General features: G+C 45.1%; 1 protein-coding gene and 1 pseudogene across 1 annotated transcript in view; one reads left to right on the plus strand and one right to left on the minus strand.

The window, feature by feature from the left end:
* The window catches only part of LOC126427409 (uncharacterized), a 284,724-nt gene extending 261,805 nt beyond the window's left edge, over window positions 1-22,919 (minus strand). Inside the window, exon 1 of the mRNA XM_050089779.1 lies at window positions 22,609-22,919. Coding sequence (XP_049945736.1) covers window positions 22,609-22,625 — 17 coding nt within the window. The 5' untranslated portion in view covers window positions 22,626-22,919. The remainder of the gene's footprint in view (window positions 1-22,608) is intronic.
* LOC126427444 (5S ribosomal RNA) lies at window positions 17,988-18,105 on the plus strand (annotated as a pseudogene).
* Window positions 22,920-23,178: the final 259 nt, after the last annotated feature.

Here is a 23,178-nt window from a genome sequence, read left to right on the forward strand (position 1 = left end):
TGGGGCAGAGTGCGAAATCCTTTCCGGAAAAGAAGAAGAAAAAATATGAGTTTGTAACTGGAAAGCGGTCGTTTTTGGGAGGCAGAATGAAACCTCGGTTAGAGGCAAAGGAAGGCGCGCAGCCCGCGTTGCGGTGAGGGACGTTCCCTTCCCGCTGGACAGCCTTCACCCGCGGTGTACCGCTAGAGATGAGGCAGTTGTTTATAAGGACGCGAGCGCTGAGGAAACACTTTGGAAATCCTGGAGGACACGGGCTGGCGTGTAATGGCGGGCGAGCGGCGGCAAACACCGGCCGTTGTGGAGAAATGACCCCTGTCGGCGCAAGCTGTGTGTGTAACCGCAGCCGAGAAATTGTGAAGTGGCGGAAGGTACTCGAAACGTTCACACTAGTCTGCGAGGAGGACAGTAGAAGTGATCCACGAAACTACCGTCCAACAACCTTGACAGCGATTTGTTGTGGAATCATTGAACATTTTTTGAGTTCTAAAACAACGAGTGTCTTGAACGGAATGACCTCTTGAACGATAGCCAGCACGGATTCCGAAACATCGATCGTGTGAAACCCACCTCGCACTTTTCTCACATGACGTACTGAAAGCTTTGGATCAAGGCAGTCAGACAGACGCAGTATTTCTTGATTTCCGAAAAGAATTCGACTCAGCACCACACATACGCTTATTATCAAAAGTGCGATCATTTGGGGGATCAAGTGAAATTTGTGAATAAATTCAGGACTTTTTGGTAGGGAGGACGCAGAATCTTATCTTGAATGGAGAGTCATTGTCAGATGTAGAAGTTAATAATCGGCAACGAATGCTGTACAATCGCAATAAAGTCATGGGATGTTCAATTGACATTTTGTTAAAACATGCTACGCGTTTCGGGATTACACCCATCTCGAGACATCACGAACTTCAACTCCTTCCTAACCAACCAGGCGTAACATACACTACTGGCCATTAAAATCGCTACACCAAGAAGAAATGCAGATGATAAACGGGTATTCATTGGACAAATATATTATACTAGAACTGACATGTGATTACATTTTCACGCAATTTGGGTGCATAGATCAGTACCCAGAACAACCACCTCTGGCCGTAACAACGGCCTTGATACGCCTGGGCATTGAGTCAAACAGAGCTCGGATGGCGTGTACAGGTACAGCTGCCCATGTAGCTTCAACACGATACCACAGTTCATCAAGAGTAGTGACTGGCGTACTGTGACGAGCCAGTTACTCGGCCACCATTGACCAGACGTTTTCAATTGGTGAGAGATCTGGAGAATGAGCTGGTCAGGGCAGCAGTCGCACATTTTCTGTATCCAGAAAGGCCCGTACAGGACCTGCAACTTGCGGTTGTGCATTTTCCTGCTGAAATGTAGGGTTTCGCAGGGATCGAATGAAGGTTAGAGCCACGGTCGTAACACATTGTTCAAAGTCCCGTCAATGCGAACAAGAGGTGACAGACGTGTAACCAATGGCACCCCATACCGTCACGCCGGGTGATACGCCAGTATGGATATGACGAATACACGCTTACAATGTGCGTTCACCCCGATGTCGCCAAACACGGATGCGACCATCATGATGTTGTGAACAGAACCTGGATTCATCCGAAAAAATGACGTTTTGCCATTCGTGCACCCAGGATCGTCGTCGAGTACACCATCGCAGGCGCTCCTGTCTTTGATGCAGTGTCAAGGGTAACCGCATGCACGGTCTCCGAGCTGATAGTCCATGCTGCTGCAAACGTCGGCGGACTGTTCGGGCAGATGGTTGTTGTCTTGCAAACGTCCCCATCTGTTGACTCAGGGATGGAGGCGTGGCTGCACGATCCGTTACAGGCATGCGGATAAGATGCCTGTCATCTCGACTGCTAGGGATACGAGGCCGTTGGGTTCCAGCACGGCGTTCCGTATTACCCTCCTGAACCCATCGATTCCATATTCTGCCAATAGTCATTGGATCTCGACGAACGCGAGCTGCAATGTCGTGATACGAAAACCGCAATCGCGATAGGCTACAATCCGTCCTTTATCAAAGTCGGAAACATGATGGTACGCATTTCTCCTCCTTACACGAGGCATCACAACAACGTTTCACCAGGCAACGCCGGTCAACTGCTGTTTGTGTATGATAAATGGGTTGGAAACTTTCCTCATGTCAGCACGTTGTAGGTATCGCCACCGGCGCCAACCTTGTGTGAATGCTCTGAAAAGCTAATCATTTGCGTATCACAGCATCTTCTTCCTGTCGGTTAAATGTCGCGTCTGTAGCACGTGATCTTCTTGGTGTTCAAATGGCTCTGAGCACTATGCGACTTAACTTCTGAGGTCATCAGTCGCCTAGAACTTAGAACTAATTAAACCTAACTAACCTAAGGACATCACACACATCCATGCCCGAGGCAGGATTCGAACCTGCGACCGTAGCGGTCACGCGGTTCCAGACTAAAGCGCCTTTAACCGCACGGCCACACCGGCCGGCTCTTCTTGGTGTATCAATTTCAATGGCCGGTAGTGTATTTTAAACCATTCCCTGGAGCAGCGTTGTATTTTCTTCTTCAAACACAGTACCAAAGTCAGTGGTAGTATCGGAATACGTGGCCTTCCTCGCTACCGTCAAAATGCTCACGATCGCGAAAAGCGTCTGCTTCAAAATGAGGTTGAACTGACAAATCTCGGCTTGTACGTGTACAGGTTTGTTCGACGAATCCGCGTCTAGACAAGGGCTCATCTGACGTTCACGGGGGTGTTATTTCTCGGCAGCGATTCACCTCTCTGTGCCGTGAGGCACTGCCAGGGACCGAACGCCTGCCAAGCGGATCTGCGGCTGAATCACGCTCAGTAAGGCGCGTCACTCCCTCCATTAAACGTTGCGGTCTGCCGCAACGGCATCCTCAAGGCTGCGGCCGCGCATCGCACGATGTCTGATTTATTTTCTGATGACGTCATCTTACAATCGCAACACCGCATACCGCTACTTCGAAGCCTCATGGCCGACGTAGCTCATCTTCAGCCGCATCACCTTCAGCATTCCCAGAAACATTTAATGTACACAGTGCGGCAAACATTAAACCGTCACACATTTTTCCTTTTAATTCTCCGTCATTTTCTCCCATTGCGATGCTGAAGCTAGCAATTCGGCTCAAAGTACCTGTGACCTCCTTCCGTAGTGGCGCGCTGCGACGTCAATTAAACAAACGTATAAACATTGAGAAGCCAAATACTTTATGGTGCAAAATGAAATTTTTGACTCTACAGCGGAGTGTACGCTCATATGAAACTTCCTGGCAGATTAAAACCGCGTACCGCCGGCCGAAGTGGCCGTGCGGTTAAAGGCGCTGCAGTCTGGAACCGCAAGACCGCTACGGTCGCAAGTTCGAATCCTGCCTCGGGCATGGATGTTTGTGATGTCCTTAGGTTAGTTAGCTTTAAGTAGTTCTAAGTTCTAGGGGACTAATGACCTCAGCAGTTAAGTCCCATAGTGCTCAGAGCCATTTGAACCATTTTTGAAAACCGCGTACCGGACCCAGACTCGAACCCGGGACCTTTGCCTTTCGCGGGCAAGTGCTCTACCAACTGAGCTACCCAAGCACGACTCACGCCCCGTCCCCACAGCTTTACTTCTGCCAGTACCTCGTCTCCCACCTTCCAAACTTCACAGAAGTTCTCCTGCGAACCATCCAGAACTGGCACTCCTGGAAGAAAGGATATTGCGGTGACATGGCTTAGCCACAGCCTGGGGGATGTTTCCGGAATGAGATTTTCACTCTGCAGCGGAGTGTGCGCTTATATGAAACTTCCTGGCAGATTAAAACTGTGTGCCGGACCGAGGCTCGAACTCGGGACCTTTGCCTCTCGCGGGCAAGTGCTCATTTCAGCGCACACTCCGCTGCAGAGTGACAATCTCATTCTGGAAACATCCCCCAGGCTGTGGCTAAGCCATGTCTCCGCAATATCCTTTCTTCCAGGAGTGCCAGTTCTGGATGGTTCGCAGGAGAGCTTCTTAACGGAGCATAATCGATTGAAGTAAAGGTAATTTCGGGGGTGGGGGGGGGGGGGGCGTTGGGGGCGGGGGGGGCGGTATACCCCAAGGAAGTGTGACAGGACCGCTACTGTTTATAATGTATTAAGTGATGTAGTAGAATGCGTCGGAAGTTGTTTAAGGCTGTTGACAGATGATGCGATTGTCTGTAACAAAGTAGCAAAAGAATGTTTGCAAATACAGACATAATGTCTGATGGGATAACAGCAATCAGTGATTTTATAATGTTACTTACAATCCGTCTTGATTGAAAATTCTTTTTTTTTTTTTTTATTCACATGACCAGTTTCGGTTCATTCAGAACCATCTTCAGATCTGATATTTCAGTTACTCCTGAACCGGGGACCTAGAAACGACGGAGAGGCTTCGCCCCGCCGTAGCCCTCAGTGGTTCACAACCCCACAGCAGGCCACAGCAGTCTACCCACCCCACCGCCGCCTCACACCGTACCCACTCTTATTGTGCCGTTCCACCCCCAGTGGACTCTCCCAGGAGATTCTGAATGAACCGAAACCGGTCATATGAATAAAAAAAAAAATTTGCAATCATGACGGATTATAAGTAACATTAGCAACAGAATGACCTCCAGAGAATTGATGAATGGTGCAGTGCAAGCTCAGGGAGTTGATCCTGAACGTAAATAAATATAAAATATTGCGGATATATAGGAAATGAAATCCACTACTGTACAACTATACTATTCATGACAGATTGCTGGAAACAGTATCTACCGTAAAATACCTAAACCTAATTATCCGGAGCTACCCTATGTGGAATGATCATATAAACCAAGCCGGCCGCGGTGACCGAGTGGTTCTAGGCGCTTCAGTCCGGAACCGCGCTGTTGCTACGGTCGCAGTTTCGAATCCTGCCTCGGGCACGGATGTGTGTGATGTCATTATGTTAGTTAGGTTTAAGTAGTTCGAAGTGTAGGGGACTGACGACCTCAGATGTTAAGTCCCATAGTGCTCAGAGCCATTTTCGACAGTCGCGAGTTGAACAGGGAAGGGGAGATAAGTTAGTGGTGCCAGAAGTACCCTCCGCCACGCACCGTCAGGTAACCGGTGTATTAACCTGGCAACACAGCTGCAGAGTATTGAAGGTACTCGCCGTACACTTTATTACAGTGTTGTCAAATTGCCTTTCATTGGAGTCGGTTCCTGGCAAAATTTTGCACGGGAGGAAATTTGTTACTCATATTTTGGTACTGTTAGTACGTGAGGACTCGCGCTGTGCACGGATTTTCTTTCACCACTTACTTTTTCGGCGTACTTTATGGGGTGTGTTGTATTTTTGTCAATGCCTTTGTCTGCAAACATTCGTGGCCCTGACGTTTCGGTACTCGGCTTGTCCGCATCTTCAGCCTTCGCGTTTCCGTCCCGCGCGCCGGCCGCTGGTCCGCCATTTGCGCAAGGCGACCTTTAGAAAAGGGGTCAACTGTTCTCTCGCGGACCGCCGATGAATGGCATTAAGTAACGTACGCTGATGCACGTAAAAAGAATACGCACTTGCTTCAGTGTTAGACATAATACGACAGGTAAGAGAATTAAGGATTTCAGGAATTACGGCAACCAGTCGCCTTTTGGAATGGTGGAATTTTTTATTTCAAATTTTTTATTTTATCTTAAAATACAAAACTGTACCATCGCAAGGGTACCTGTATTGCATTGTGTATTGAACCGGGGACCTAAAAACGACGGAGAGGCTTCGCCCCGCCGTAGCCCTCAGTGGCTCACAACCCCACAACAGGCCACAGCAGTCTACCCACCCCACTGCCGCCTCACACCGAACCCACGGTTACTGTGCGGTTCTACCCCCAGTGGACTCTCCCAGGAACGTCTCACACCAGATGCGTGTATCCCCAATGTTTGCGTGGTAGCGTAATTATGATGTACGCGTATGTGGAGACACCCAAAGAGCCGACACATTTCCATTGATCGACAGTCGAATGCCAACAGTCCAGCGCCCACTGCAATTGTAATTGACGGTGTCGTCACGTCAGCATGTGAACACGTTGGTGTGGTCCGCTGAGAAGTTGCATGTCCGAAAACGTACGATGAACGGTGTGCTCTGAAACACTTGTGTATGCGCCAGCACTGTGCTCTTTCGGCAGAGATCTCACAGATCACCATCAATCCTACTTTACAGAGCAGGCAAGCCTCCTAACCCAACGTTCAGTGAAGAGTCGTGGACGTCCAACCATTTAGCGCCTAGTGATACTTTCACTGTCTTTCTGCCTCTTTCTGTAGATGCTCACGACAGTAGCACGTGAACAATCGACAAGCTTCGCCGTTTTCGACATACTTGTTCTCAAGCTCTGCGTAATAATAAAAATGGTTCAAATGGCTCTGAGCACTATGGGACATAACTTCTTAGGTCAACAGTTCCCTAGAACTTAGAACTACTTAAACCTAACTAACCTAAGGACATCACACACATCCATGCCCGAGGCAGGATTCGAACCTGTGACCGTAGCGGTCACGCGGTTCCAGTCTGTAGTACCTAGAACCGCTCGGCCACTCCGGCCGGCGCGTAATAATAATCTGCCCTGAGTCGAAGTCGCTTATCTGAATGGATTTCCCCATTTGCAGCCCACATCTTCGCCAGGATGATCCCCCATCCGTGTCTGCTCCGCTTACTAGCCATTAAAATTGCTACACCAAGATGAAATGCAGATGATAAACGGGTATTTATTCGACAAATATATTATACTAGAACTGACATGTGATTAGATTTTCACGCGATTTGGGTGCATAGATCCTGAGAAATCAGCACCCAGAACAACCACCTCTGGCCGTAATAACGCCCTTGATACGCCTGGGCATTGAGTCAAACAGAGCTTGGATGGCGTGTACAGGTACAGCTGCACATGAAGCTTCAACACGATACAACAGTCCATCAAGAGTAATGACTGGCGTATTGTGACGAGCCAGTTGCTCGGCCCTCATTGACCAGACGTTTTCGAGTGGTCAGAGATCTGGAGAATGTGCTGGCCAGGGCAGCAGTCGAACATTTCCTGTATCCAGAAAGGCCCGTACAGGACCTGCAACATGCGGTCGTGCATTAGCCTGCTAAAATGTAGGGGTTGGCAAGGATCGAATGAAGGGTAGAGCCACGGGTCGTAACACATGTGAAATGTACCGTCCACTGTTCGAAGTGCCATCAATGGGAACAAGAGGTGACCGAGACTTGTAACGAATGGCACCCCATACCATCATGCCGGGTGATACGCCAGTATGGCGATAACGAATACACGCTTCCAATGTGCGTTCACCACGATGTCGCCAAACACGGATGTGACCATCATGATGCTGTAAACAGAACCTGGATTCATCCGAAAAAACGACGTTTTGCCATTCGTGCACCCAGGTTCGTCGTTGAGCACACCATTGCAGGCACTCCTGTCTGTGAAGCAGCGTCAAGGGTAACCGCAGCCACGGTCTCCGAGCTGATAGTCCGTGCTGCTGCAAATATCGTCGAACTGTTCGTGAAGATGGTCGTCGTCTTGCAAACGTCGCCATCTGTTGACTCAGGGATCGAGACGTGGCTGCACGATCCGTTACAGCCATGCGGATAAGACGCCTGTCATCTCGACTGCTAGTGATACGAGGCCGTTGAGATCCTCCTGAACCCAGCGATTCGATATTCTGCTAACAGTCATTGGATCTCGACCAACGCGAGCAGCAATGTCGCGATATGGGAAACCGGAACCGCGATAGGCTGCAATCCGACCTTTATCCAAGTCGGAAACGTGATGGTACGCATTTCTCCTCCTTACACGAGGCATCACAACAACGTTTCATTAGGCAACGCCGGTCAACTGCTGTTTGTGTATGAGAAATCGGTTGGAAACTTTCCTCATGTCAGCACGTTGTAGGTGTCGCCACCGGCGCCGACGTTGTGTGAATGCTCTGAAAAGCTAATCATTTGCATATCACAGCATCTTCTTCCTGTCGGTTAAATTTCGCGTCTGTAGCACGTCATCGTGGTGTAGCAATTTTAATGGGCTGTAGTGTTCTTGCGAAGTGGACGTAATGCCACAGGGAGGCATCCAACGTCGCTGTGGGCAGTGCTCAGCAATTTTGTATCTGCCATGCTAGATATCGCTTTGCACGTTTAGAAAGACGCCCCGACGAGCTATCCAGGCTGTGACGTCAGAAACTCGGCGCGCTCGTCGCTCGGCCCGTGTGCCGCCGGCTTTGCGCCAGAAAAATCGCCGCCTCCAGCTGAGACCCGGTGCTGGAGGGACTGGAGCGCTGACGGACCAGCGTGCACGCGGCGGTCCAGCACACGCTGTAGCGAGCGGCCAGTGTCGAAACTGACCGGGGACCGCAGTACAGCTCAGCAGAGCGGGGAGAAAGCGATCCGGCTGCAAGCCACGCCGGCGTGTTTCGAAAACACGGGGGAACCCTGGCTGCCGCGGCCGGCGCGAATAAACAGCCGATTTTCCTCGCCCCGCCGCTCCGACCCGCCGACAAACACATTAGCGCCCGCCGCGCTGGCGTTTCCAACACGCGGTCCTGCCACGTCTTCAGCAGCTGCAGCCGAACTTTTAAGCGGCCATCGCACGTTCAGTATCATCACTCAGTATTAGGATTTGTCGATGAAATTCTTCTAGATAAGTACTGTGGTACGAGTGGGACAGTGCACAAATGATCATATGAGAGGAGATATTTGAGGGATTTAGATTTAATTTCCCCATCAGAAGTAGTCGTTAATTTACTATTGTTTTCGTTTAAGAGACCATTACTTACTTTCAGTCATCTGATGTTTCAAGGTGCACTAATTGTTTAGTTATTTTAGATTGACACTCTAATGTTACATTTTTTAACTAACCCCTTAACTTGATAAATAAATTTACTGAAGTTCTTTCAATTACAATTGATATAAATCTGTGGTTTGCTCCACAAATTTCTGAACATTGTCCGAAGAATAGTCCAGGCCGATTTATTGTAAATGTTCCTTGATTTTGACTCATATGTAAATGGGAGAATGCAGAAGGTTGAAATTAAGAGTACAGATAGTCTGCAAAACTCAGCAGAGCCCTCCATCTGGAGATTTATCAAGAACGGTGTCCCACAGGGTTCAGTTTTGGGTCCCTTATACCGAAGCGCCAAAGACATCGTATAAGCATGTGTATTCAAATACAGAGATATGTAAACAGGCACAATAAAACAAGTAACTGCCGCAGTTGTTAGAGCGGTTACTGCTGCTACAGTGGCAGGTTATGAAGATTTGAGTGAGTTTGAACGTGGCGTTATAGTCGGCGAATAAGCGATAGGACACAGCATCTGCGAAGAGTAGGGGTGAAGTCGGGACTTTCCCGTACGAGCATTTCACGAGTGTACCGTGAATATCAGAATTACGGTAAAATATGAAATCTCCGACATCGCTGCGGCCGGAAAAAGATCCTGCAGGAACAGGACCAACGACGACTGAGGAGAATCGTTCAACGTGACAGAAGTGCAATCCTTCCACAAATTGCTGCAGATTTCAATGCTCGGCCATCAACAAGTGTCAGCGTGCGTATCATTCAACGGAACATCATCGATATGGGCTTTCACTGCCGAAGACCCACTCGTGTACACTCGATGACTGCACGATACAAAGCTTTGCGCCTTGCATGGGCCATGATTGCCGTCATTGGACTGCTGATGACTGTTCGGACGAGTATCGTTTTGAATTGTATCGAGCGGATGGACGTGTACAGGTATGGAGACAACCTTGTGAATCCATGGACCCTCAACGTCAACCTGATGGAAGCTTTGTGATGGTATTGGGCGCTGTAGTTGCAGTGATATGGGACCCTGATACATCTAGATACGACTATGACACGTACGTAAGGATCCAGTCTGATCACCTGCATCTATTCATGTCCATTGTGCATTCCGACGGACTTGGGCAATTCCAGCAGGACAGTGCGACACCCCACACGTCCAGAATCGGTACAGAGTGGTTCCAGGAACACTTTTATGAGTTTATACACTTCAGCTGGAGCCGGCCAGTGTGGCCGAGCGGTTGTAGGCGCTTCAGTCCGGAACCGCGCGACCGTTACGGTCGCAGGTTCGAATCCTGCCTCGGGCATGGATGTGTGTGATGTCCTTAGGTTAGTTAGGTTTAAGTAGTTCAACGTTCTAGGGGACTGATGATCTCAGATGTTAAGTCCCATAGTGCTCAGAGCCATTTGAACCATTTAACAAACAGTCTACTTACGTTTTTTTTCCCTTCTGTCTCGTTTTCATTTGACTACCGTTTGTACAACGAGCGAGGTGGTGCAATGGTTAGCACACTGGACTCGTATTCGGGAATATGACGGTTCAAACGCGCGTCAGGTTATTCTGATTTCATATTTTTTTCGTAATGTGGGCCGGCCGGAGTGGCGGTGCGGTTCTTGGCGCTACAGTCCCATAGTGCTCAGAGCCATCATAATGTGGGGCCACAGCTATAATATATTTCTTTAAAGTCAGTACGGCCATTAGATTGTTTTTTTAATTATTATTTTTTATTTGCAGTGTTAAATTTACACGATCATGATTTCGGCTTAAAATGCCATTATCCAGTGTTTTAATGTTATACAGTGCCTAAGATGGCGTACTGTCGTATTTAAAATAAAATACACTATTAGACACATAGCAAAAAAAAAAACACTCTAATGCGGTACTGACTTTAAAGAAATTCTGATTTCAGTTCTCCGTGATTTCCCTACATCGCTCCAGGCCAACGCCGGGATGGTTCGTTTGAAAGCTCACGGCCGATTTCCTTCCCCATCCTTGACACGACCCGAGCCTGTGTTTCGTCTCTAATGAACTCGATGTCGACGGTACGTTAACTCCTAATCTTCCTTCCTTCCTACCTTCCCTCATACAATCCCATCTTTGTCTAATTTCGTATGCGTCAAATGGTTCAAATGGCTCTAAGCACTATGGGACGTTAGATCTGAGATCATCAGTCCCCTAGACTTAGAACTACTTAAACCTAACTAACCTCTGGACAGCACACACATCCATGCCCAAGGCAGGATTCGAACCTGCGACCGTAGGAGCAACGCGGTTCCGGACTGAAGCGCCTAGAACCGCTCAGCTACAGCGGCTTGTACGAGTTCCGCACACGATTGAACAATATTCTACGATGGGTCGCATGAGGGATTTTGTAGCAATTTCCGTTCTGTCAACCCGTTTCCGTCCCAGAACGGTGTTTGCACCTCTGAGGGTGTGCCCGGTGGTTTCATCGCCACCGAATGCTCCCAGGAGAAACGGCCGTTCTCGGGAAGGCACCGCTGCGTCTGTCGCACGCCACGTACGGGGAAGTGCTTGGCATACCTAATACGAAGGACGGTCTGGCGGGAAAAAAAAGTCAAAACAAAGCGAGCTCATCCCTGCCCCCACCGCAACCCAGCCCTCCCCTTTCCTGCGGGAAAATAAAATGCCAGGAGAGAGAATGTTGGAGATAACTGAGCTTGGAAAGGATCTCTATCGTCGGAGACACAAAGTTCAAGGCGAGCTTAGGTGCTCCGCCGTACGACGACCAAAAGGTCAGACGTGCAGGCGCTCCTGGCTAGCTCGTAGCTGCAGTACAGTAATTCCAGTTCCACGCTGGAAGCCGGCGGAAGGCGTATGTGGTGGGTGATAGAGAAGGCCGGGGGCTACACGTGATGTTCTCGTCTTTAGTTTTGTTAGCACTGGGTCCACAGCCTAGACATATCGGGTTGGTGAATACGTTCGTGGCGTTTTTCCACAAGTTCAATAAACACGACAGCTACACATAACACGGACTTTATTTGTCAATAATACAGAGTGTTTCGAAATGAATGTACGGCTTTTAAGGCTGTGCAGAATTTATTGCATTCAACTTACAATTATAAAATAATACATGAAATTAAAGAGCAGCTCAAACAGTTTTGTTTGTATACGTACGCGTAAAGTGTGTAAGTAGGCTGTTTAGGTTTTTATGTTGGTAACGCCATGTAGCGCTCTGTATGAAAATCTCTGACAGTGCTGTGTGCAGTCTGTGGCTGGTTGGAGTCATTGTTGAAATATCCACAAGTGTAGTGTTGGGCAGTTGAAGTGAACAGCGTGTAGCGTTGCGCAGTTGGAGGTGAGCCGCCAGTAGTGGTGGACGTGGGGAGAGAGATGGCGGAGTTTTGAGAGGTTGCTATAAGCGGACGACCTGGACGTATATCCGCTAGAAAAAGGAAATTTGTAAAGATGGATGTCATGAATTAATAGATATATATTTGATGACTTTCGAACATTATTAAGGTAAATACCTAGTTTGTTCTCTATCAAAATCTTTCACTTGCTAACTATGCCTATTAGTAGTTAGTGCCTTCAGTAGTTAGAATCTTCTATTTAGCTGGCAGTATTGGCGCTCGCTGTATTGCAGTAGTTCTATTAACGAAGATTTTTGTGAGATAAGTGATTCATGAAAGGATTCATGATAAGGAAGTAGTTATAAGTGTCTTCTTAAAAGTCTCCTCAAAGACGTGACTGGAACTACTAATTCACGGCTAATCTTCCGAACTGATTTGTTGGGGCTGGGCATGAAAGACTCACACGTTCTTCAGTCACTGTTGGTCTTTCGACGCTCTTCACGTAGGTATACAGACAAAACTGTCTGAGCTGCTCTTTCATTTGATGTACTATTTATAATTCTATGTTGAGTGCCATAAATTCTGCACAGCCTTAAAACCAGTATACTCATTTTGAAACACCTTGTATATTCTTCTCCACTATTTACAACCGTCTGCAAACGCTGCGGTAATTTTTCTATTCCGTGACTCCAGAAACAATGTGGTTTGAGGCGAAGACAGTGTCGGGCTATGTTCGGGAGCCCATTTTCGTTCGGAAAGGAAGTTCTTCAAAGGTTGGGTGTTAAATACGTAGCGTACTTAGCTTGTATTCTGCTTGGTTCTCCCTCATGTATAACAAACTTTCTGTTCCTACTTGATAAAGCTCGTATTAATGAGCCGTCCGCGGTGGCCGAGCGGTTCTAGGCGCTACTGTCTGGAACCGCGCGACTGCTACGGTCGCAAGTTCGAATCCTGCCTCGGGCATGGATGTGTGTGATGTTCTTAGGTTAGTTAGGCTTAAGTAGTACATTGTCGCGAATAAAACAGTGACCCGTATATGCAATAAGTTTCCTTTAATTTATGTCTATGGTCACAAACGTTTTGGTAACAGATTACCGGTTTGGTAATCTGTTAACAAAAAGTTTGTGACCATAGACGTAAATTAAAGGAAACTTATTTCAAACTGCAAAAGTGAACTACATATAAAAAATGACACTTGACAAATAAACCCATAGCAACCGGAATACCAACATGCAAAACAAAAACACTGCGAACTTATGCATCAGCCTAACATTTCTCGAAACACAACATTGCCCATTATGCTCTGTGCCATTTTCACTTTGTTTGCTGTTGAGCAATTTCCAGTTTTTAGTCATTATCAAGCAGCTAAACACAGTTAGGAAAATATACTTAAAAAAAGAAACTATGAAACACATCAGATGCCGGAGTCATTAATTTAGCACAGGATACAGTCATGCATTTACATTGAGATAACATCCATGCAGCATGTGGCAACATACGAACTTTTCCATCTGCCCACATGCGGAACTACTTATAAACATTAACACGAGCTTTATCAAGTAGGAACAGAAAGTTTGTAATGCATGTGGGAGAACCAAGCAGAATGCAAGTTAAGTACGCTACGTATTTAACATCCAACGATAAGAATCTCACGAACATCAACTTTTTCTCTCGACACGTACACATGCAGTCTCAAGTACAAAACGGCTGTCCAATGTATAGCAAAGATACTTCCAAACACCCTAGACGTTTATGCTGACAATGTACGCCTATGCATTATACATAGTTCTCTGTTCATACTCTAAAGAAGGGAGACAATTAGATGCTTCATTTCCTAAGTACTATACACTTAACAATCGTTACAGTGTTGTAGCTAACTAAAACTAATAACAGGAATGTGAACTGTCTATTACGTACGGTGAAGAATATAAATCGTATCGTAGAGCCGTTAAAGCAATTGATTTATCCCATTACCAGCTGCATTTGTTGAAAAATGTCGTCGTTAAATTGCGACACGAAATCTCAGATTCTACTAAAGCCCCTCAGTTTCGAAGTACCACTCTTGACTACAAGACGCTGAAGAATTTCCACTGTTGAGCAATTATGTACCGAGTCTCAGTGATAGGTACTGCCTGTGAGTACAGCGAATGGAGTGCCAGTCAGAGGTGCAAAAGATGAAGATGAACAGGCAAAATCACCCAAAATTTATACCACAACCATTTCCGAGATAAAATTTCGACGTTAAGTCGTAAATAAAACTTCGAATAACAAGTAGTAGGTAACTAAAATAGGAAAAAACCATTACAAGCTGTTATTAATCACTATAATGAAAAAAGCGAAATTGAAGAAGTTTTGTATGAAACTAATGGCGATATAAATGAAATAAGAAAGACAATGGGAACACAAAGATGAGTTAGGGGAAGGAATGTCAACTACAGTCAGTTTTGAGATTGTTGTTGTAGTGCTCTTCCGTCGAAAGACATGTTTGATGCAGCTCGTCTCTTCATCAATGCACAACCATTCCCACTTCATTCCATCACCAAACTGTTGAATGCATGAAGCCTCAGGATGTGTCCTATCAACCGATAGCTTCTTTCAGTCAAATTGCGCCATAAATTTCTTTTCTTCCCAATTCGAAACAGCACCGTCTTATCAGTTATTCGACCTAACAATCTAATCTTCACTATTGATTCGTAGCACCACATTTCAAAAGTTCGCTGTAGCTGATGTAATTGTCTTGAGAGATTCATCGACTGCCTCGACATTTATGATAATTTTCGTTTATTTTTGCGTCTCAATTGCACGTTTTTAATTAGCTTACATGTTTCGAAACCCTCTGGATCATCTTCACGACCTAAGTGGTACACTGATAAGTGCTCCTGAGTAGACAAGACGAGTTGGTAACGCAACTACTTAGATCTGAAAATGGTCCATAAGGATCGAAACATGAAACCTAATTAAAAAAGTGCAACTGAGACGGAACAGTAAATGAGAATTATCTTAAATCCAAAAGCTTCTGTTCTCATCTTGCCTGAATTGCTTATCGTCAATGTCTCACTTCCGAAAAGGCTACACTCCAGACAAATAGAAAAGACCTACTAACACTTAAATTTATATGCAATGTTAACAAATTTCTTCTTTCCAGAAATGCTTTTTTTTGCTGTAGCCTTTATAAGCCTTTTATACCCTCTCTACTTCATCATCAGTTATTTTGCTGCGCAAATAGCAAAACTCATCTACTATTTTTCGTGTCCCATTTCCTAATCTAATTCCCTCAGCACTGTCTGATTTAATTCCCATACACTCTGTCACCTGTGTTTTACTTTTGTTGATGTTCATCTCATACCCCTTTTCAAGATACTATCCACTCCAATCAAGCATGAGAATAAAACTATAAAGCAAGTAGTTAGAGGTGGAAAAGATAAAACAGAATTATAAATTATGAAACAAAAAAAAAAAGATCGCGAAATATGTTTTCTATATTTTTCTGCGGTAATTCAATAAAAAAATGAAGTATCGAAAGACTCATTTCTTAGATCCAAATCTTTACTATTATCGTTCCACGATACACTTATTGTGTTCAGAAACCCCAGAAATGCAAGTAAAACGTGAAATAAAACTATAGGCAGCTGCAACCATTATAAGGCACTTGCGAAACGTTACACCTGTTTCCGTGAAGCCATTTCCAGCCATTTCAAAACCACCTGACGCATCCACAAGTTTTGATGCCTCATCTGGAGAAAGGCTTAAAAACGCTCGTAACTGCTTTATGAGACTACAGCGACTTGTACCAATCGCAGCTAGCTGAAGCTATATGTTACTTCACGTACAGCCGCGAATGTCGTTCTACAATGTCTGGATAATATCAAATATAACATAAAAAGTCTTTGGGCTATCTTTCTCCAGTTTCTCAGTTTTTACCACCTACTTTATACTTTAATTCTCTTGCTTTGTCTGAAAAAACATCTGTGATTAGTATTCTTCTCCAAGAACTCACTTTCGTATTTCTAGTGTTAAACAGTATCTTGCCGCATTGTGTGGAGATCAGTAATCATCTGCTGTAGAGAATATTGTGGCTAACATGCGATTTAAAAGCAGAGTCTAAGTACCGTAATTTCGAAATGCTCAGTTAGGTTCTTGAAATGTAAGTATTAATCACAATCTTCTTTAAACGGCTTTCACTAACGCCATTTTTATGTATAACCATCACAAGGCAGCCAAAATATTTGTTATTGCATAACTAGTTTAGGTGACATGACATTTTGTTCCAAAATTTTTTAATTTTTACTTTCATTTTTTATTTTGGAATTCTAAAGTCTGACGGATTATGAAATACGTCGAGATTAGCTGAAGAATAATAAATATTTCAGCAGCTTTATGATGATTAAACATAAAGAGGTCAGAAAGCACAATCGGTGCTATCACAGTTGTGCCACCTACAGCAGATGAAGTTGAACTTGCAGTCTCAAGGTGATTAGAGCTGAATAGAGCAAGTGACGTAAACTGTAGCGTGAAAAGACGAAAAAATACAATTCTTGAAACTATATCTCCACATCATTTGCGTCTGGTACACAACATCGTGCCTAAAATGCGATTAAAACACAAATAGTCCACTGAAGGTTTGCAGTTTCGGAGCGCCGAGTTTAGGTTCCACAAACAAGACACATCTCTCAACCTTTCTTAAGCAGCTTTCATTAATGACATTTTTTTTATTCAGCCACCATAAGCCTGCTAAGGTGTGTGTTATTATGCAATCGATTCAGATTGAATGTCACCACATTGCAGATTCTGGAGTTTTAAAATAAAGAAATGTAGAAAATCTGTAAGATGGTAACATGCTATCAGAAAACGATTTTAGCAATGGTTTAGTGTTATACACAAAATTTGCTTTTGCATCTGGCCATAGCGTCAGTTGCAGGTTGTAATGGTACTTGAATTACCTAACCATTACGGCACTTCACGTCAACCTTTCGATACCAGCAGTATTCTACTGTGTTTCTGTAAAATAGTTAACATATTTCTGTGACAACATTCAGATTTGATTTCATTAATGTAGAAGTACTTTGATAGATCGATATGTTTATATTGCAATGATATTATTCTTATGTGTATTCTTTCTTTTGTCACTATGATCTTTGACGTACTTGTAACTCTGATTTTTGGGCGCGTAAGCGGTTATTAGAGAGTCAAGTCTTGGTCGTCATGTTGAAAAGTCAGTTTATGAAATGTGAACTTTAACAGTGAGGAAGATATTTTCAAGTATGTTTTATATTGTGAAGTGATGTTGCAACAAAAGTAATAAAAAATAAGTGTGAATTAAATTCGGAGTGCTGATTACTTTTTTTACATCACTTGGTTTATGAAACATATATATATAAAATTTTTGAATATCGCAGAATAACACCTAGGCCTTTTTGCAGCCGAGCTTGGAGTCATCACTACCTAGATTTTCGACGATTGAGCCATGAGTTCAGAACGAGACCAGCGTGGGAAAAGATGAGTGCCTAGTTTATCCATTATTTCATGAAATGACTTTATTAACTGTGCTCTAAAAACACCTGCCACACAATATAACTTTGTTGTTGCCCGAAAATGCAATATTTAGCAGCGTGAGCAACACTACAATCATAATTAATTTTTGACCTTTGTTGTGGTAGGATTGTTAGAAGGTACAGTGGGCGAAGTTGAACAGACAGAGCGTCAGTGTTGAGAGTTGAATAGAGTGAGTGAGGTAAAAATATGGCACGGTAGTCGGGATTCGGAAAGAAAAAAAATCGTTTTCTTGAATCTTTATCTCCACAGTAATGGTGCCTGATGCAGAATATTGTGGCCTAAAAGAAATTTAAAGCCAACGGCCTTGCCGCAGTGGTAACACCGGTTCCCGTCAGATCACCGAAGTTAAGCGCTGTGGGGCTGGGCTAGCACTCGAATGGGTGACCATCTGGTCTGCCGAGCGCTGTTGGCAAGCGGGGTGCACTCAGTCAGCCCTTGTGACACAAACTGAGGAGGTACTTGAGAAGTAGCGACTCCGGTCTCGTAAACTGACATACGGCCGGGAGAGCGGTGTGCTGACCACACGCCCCTCCATATCCTCATCCAGTGACGCCTATGGGCTAAGGATGACACGGCGGCCGGTCGGTACCGTTGAGCCATCATGGCCTGTTCGGGAGGAGAGGAGAGAGGAACATACATTCAAAATTCATAGTTCCCACTGAGTTTTTGGAATTTCGAAGCACTGAGTTTAACTTCCAGAGACTAGTTACCAGTATCAATGTTCTTTAAATAGCTCTTATGACAGACATTTTTATGTACAGGGATTGTACAAAGATATGAAAATACCGCGAAAAATTAATGATGGAGCATAAATACCGATGCTAGCGAAGACTACAGGTTGCGCTGTTGTATTCGACCACGAACAACACCTGCGCAGTGTTCTCAACACGTTGCAAATGTCAGGAATGGTCAGAATAGTGTTCTCTGTAGTTGTGAGTGCATTGGGATTAGCCGAGCGGTCTAGGCGCTGCAGTCATGGACTGCGCGGCTTGTCCCGGCGGAGGTTCGAGTTCTCCCTCGGGCGTGAGTGTGTTTGTCCTTAGGATCATTTAGGTTAAGTAGTGTGTAGGCTTAGGGACTGCTGACCTTAGCAGTTAAGTCCCATCAGATGTCACACACATTTGAACATTTTTTTTTGTGAGTGCATTATGTCAGAGCTAAGTGAATTCGAAAGTGGGCAAATTATTGGCGCCTATGGTGTGTGCTTACGTAATCAAAGTAGCTGAAGTGTTTATTGTTTCGAGAGACACCATACAGAAAATTTATACAGCATACAGGGAAATCGGAAAAGCATCATCTGCGAAGTCTCAACGCGGAGGAAAGTGTGTGCTGAGTGGCCGTGACAGACGGTCACTGAAGAAGATTGTGACTAAAAATAAGAGGACGACAGTTGTAAAAGTCACTGCAGAACTGATTTTCGGACTCGCGAAACTTGTCAGCATCAAAACCACACGAAGGGAGCTCCAGAGGCAGAGAATTCCAGAACGAGCTGAGATTCCTTGCCGGCCATCGTGGCCGTGCGGTTCTAGGCGCTACAGTCTGGAACCGCCGGACCGCTACGGTCGCAGGTTCGAATCCTGCCTCGGGCATGGATGTGTGTGATGTCCTTAGGTTAGTTAGGTTTAAGTAGTTCTAAGTTCTAGGGGACTGATGACATTAGAAGTTAAGTCCCATAGTGCTCAGAGCCATTTGAACCATTTTTTTGGGGGGGGGGGGGGATTCCAAAACCACACATCAGTGATGGAAATGCCCGTAAAAAGGAAACGTGAAACCAAGCCATAAAATCTGGACTGTGGAGCAATGGAAAACTGTCTTTTTGTCGGATGAACTCTGTTGAACACTGTTTCCAAAAAAATGGTTCAAATGGCTCTGAGCACTATGGGACTTGACATCTGTGGTCATCAGTCCCATAGAACTTAGAACTACTTAAACCTAACTAACCTAAGGACATCACACACATCCATGCCCGAGGCAGGATTCGAACCTGCGACCGTAGCGGTCACGCGGTTCCAGACTGTAGCGCCTAGAACCGCACGGCCGCTGTTTCCAGGTTCTGGCCGTGTTTACGTCCGAAGAGTGAAACGTGGAGTGGATTCGGTGATGACTTGAGCAGCCATCCCGTGGCATTCCGTAGGTCTGATGGTTACCCCGCGTTACTGCCGAGGGTTATGTGACCATTGCGGCCGATCAGATCTATCCCATGGCACAATGTTTTTTCTCCAATGGTTATGCTGCGTCTCCTGTTCATACAGCTCGCATAGTCCAGGACTATGCACGAGGATGAATTGTCGCATATAGCCTAGGCACCACAGTTACCAAATCTCTTTATTACAGAACCTTTATGGCCTACTTTGAAGCGTGATCGCTACCCACATCCGTAACAGTTACCTCAGAGTGCCGCTATTTTGCAGGAAGAATGGTATAGATTCCCTTGAACACCATACACGTGTTCATCCGTACCGTACCGTAGTAGCAATGTGCGGCTGTTTGCTGATGATGCTGTGGTGTACGGGAAGGTGTCGTCGTTGAGTGACTGTAGCAGGATACAAGATGACTTGGACAGGGTTTGTGATTGGTGTAAAGAATGGCAGCTAACTCTAAATATAGATAAATGTAAATTAATGCAGATGAATAGGAAAAAGAATCCTGTAATGTTTGAATAATCCATTAGTAGTGTAGCGCTTGACACAGTCACGTCGCTTAAATATTTGGGCGTCACATTGCAGAGCGATATGAAGTGGGACAAGCATGTAATGGCAGTTGTGGGGAAGGCGGATAGTCGTCTTCGGTTCATTGGTAGAATTTTGGGAAGATGTGGTTCATCTGTAAAGGAGACCGCTTATAAAACACTAATATGACCTAGTCGTGACTACTGCTCGAGCGTTTGGGATCCCTATCAGGTCGGATTGAGGGAGGACATAGAAGCAATTCAGAGGCGGGCTGCTAGGTTTGTTACTGGTAGGTTTGATCATCACGCGAGTGTTACGGAAATGCTTCAGGAACTCGGGTGGGAGTCTCTAGAGGAAAGGAGGCGTTCTTTTCGTGAATCGCTACTGAGGAAATTTAGAGAACCAGCATTTGAGGCTGACTGCAGTACAATTTTACTGCCGCCAACTTACATTTCGCGGAAAGACCACAAAGATAAGAGAGATTAGGGCTCGTACAGAGGCATATAGGCAGTCATTTTTCCCTCATTCTGAGAGGGAGAGAAGATGCTACTTGTGGTACGAGGTACCCTCCGTCAGGCACCGTATGGTGGATTGCGGAGTATGTATGTAGATGTAGATGTAGACGATTGGACGCTGTTTTGAATGCCAACGGTTTTCCTACACCGTATTAGCCATGTAATACATTGTGGTTTGTGTTTCCATATTTTTCTCCACACCCTCCACAACGACCGGAATTCTGATAAAATCACCTGTTTTTCCGTAGTTTATGCAATACGTTATCATCTAGAAGTCTGTTTTAGTTTATTTTTAATACGCTAAAGATTTTCAGACTACGACATATATCGAAACTACCCGAAGAATAAAAAAAATATTTTAGCACCTTTACGGTGATTATACATAAAAGTCTGTAATCGCTTTTGATGCTTGGATGCAGCAGCAGCCAGAGGTACAGTTGATGAAGTTGAACAGGCAGATGCTGCTTGGAACTGGATGGAGCGAGTGAGATGAAATCTGGCATGTAAAGACGACATATATCGAAATAATCAGCAACGAGTTGTAGAAAACAAATTTAATTATCTTCATCTGTTTCAGGCACTTAGCGACCTTCTTCAGAATGTTATAATTATCGCAGTATTTGCGGGTCTCAACAATAATGTGCATACAGCATGTGGTTCATATGCCTGTACAGATGTGATATAAAGAAGCCAAACAACGACATACAAGCACTATGAACTATATGACGATGGCACTTAGCGGTATGCATGTTATTTTTGACGCTTCCAAATAATGTGATAGGTATAAGTTTCTGAAGAAGGGCACTAAGTACCTGAAACCGATTAAGAAATTAAATTTCTTTTATACAACTGGTTCTAATGATGTAGATGTACCCAACTACGGTTTCTGAGGATGGATTAAATGATCAACTGGAACGAAAAAAAAATTCTTAAAATGGTATCTCCCCAATACCCAAATCTGAAGAAGAATATGGTCGCCAAAATGCGATTAAAAAGCAACATACAAGCACTATGAACCATTTGACGACGGTATTTAACTGTATACATGCTATTGTTGACACTTCCAAATAATGTGATTGGTATAACTTTCTGAAGAAGGGCACTAAGTACCCAAAACCGGTAAAGAAATTAAATTTCTTTTATACAACTGGTTGCTGATGATGTCGATATATAGAACTACAGTTGCTGAGGATGGATAAAATACTAAAAGGCGATATACTCGTCAACTGGAAAAAAATTAATTCCTACAATGGTATCTCCCCAATATCCAAATCTTAAGAACAATGCGGTCGCCAAAATGTGTTTAAAAAGCAGAGTCTCCTCCGAAGTCTCGTAGTTTCAAAGCGCCGAATTTAGCTCGCAAAACTTGTTACTAATCACTGTTTTCATCAAACACCTTTCATAAACGTTATTTTTGTACGTGACCCCCAGAAGGTGATAAAATCATTATTGCTCTCCAACTAGTTTCGCGAGTCTATCATCATATGTCTGACTTTTATTTTTTTAAATATTTTTTTGAATATTTATTTTAAAATTCTCAAGTCTGATTGATGATGACACGCTGACTGCATTTAGTTGCAGAACACTAGAAGTTTTGAAAGCTTTATGGTAACTGTACATAAAAATGTCACCAGTGCATTTGGTCGTACCAACAGTGATGGGAAAAGCGAAAGAAGTTGTATAGGCAGGGAATGAGTGTTGAGAGGTGAATAGAGCGAATGAGGTACTCACGTAACAGGGCCGCCCATGTCTGCAGCGGCGGCTGTGCAGTCGACGGTAGGGTGAGTGTGTCCTCGCAGCTGTGTCTGCAGCTGTGTCCGTCAGCGGCGGCTGCAGCCTGGCATCTGACCAGTCCCGAGGAAGGCGCGCCCGGCTGCGGCGAAACGAAAACGAAAACGGCCGCGCGAGAAAGTCACGCCCGATCCACTCTCCCCCTCTCCTTACCACTCTCTCTGTCTACTTCTTCACTGCCCCCTCTCTCTCTCTCTTTCTCTCACTGCCTCTCTTGCTCTCGTTTCTACTTCTCCGGCTGCGCGCGACCGCAGACAGTTGAAAAGAGGCCCCACAGTCCCGCGGCCTTATATATATAAACGTCGGTACGGTCACGTGACCACGCCCACAGCCCTTCCCCCACCCCCCTTCGTCAACAGGACCACTCTCTCTGTTCCTCCCCTCTTTCCGATGCCCCCACCCTTCTTCCTCTTTACATCTCATTACGCACTACACAACTTCCTAAGAACGTCTTCTTCTCCGAAACATATTGGTCCTATTTGCCAAACAGTAGCAACGCAGAATTAGTAT

The sequence above is a fragment of the Schistocerca serialis genome, chromosome 11 (genome assembly GCF_023864345.2).
Source record: "Schistocerca serialis cubense isolate TAMUIC-IGC-003099 chromosome 11, iqSchSeri2.2, whole genome shotgun sequence".
Taxonomy (NCBI): Eukaryota; Metazoa; Arthropoda; class Insecta; order Orthoptera; family Acrididae; genus Schistocerca; species Schistocerca serialis.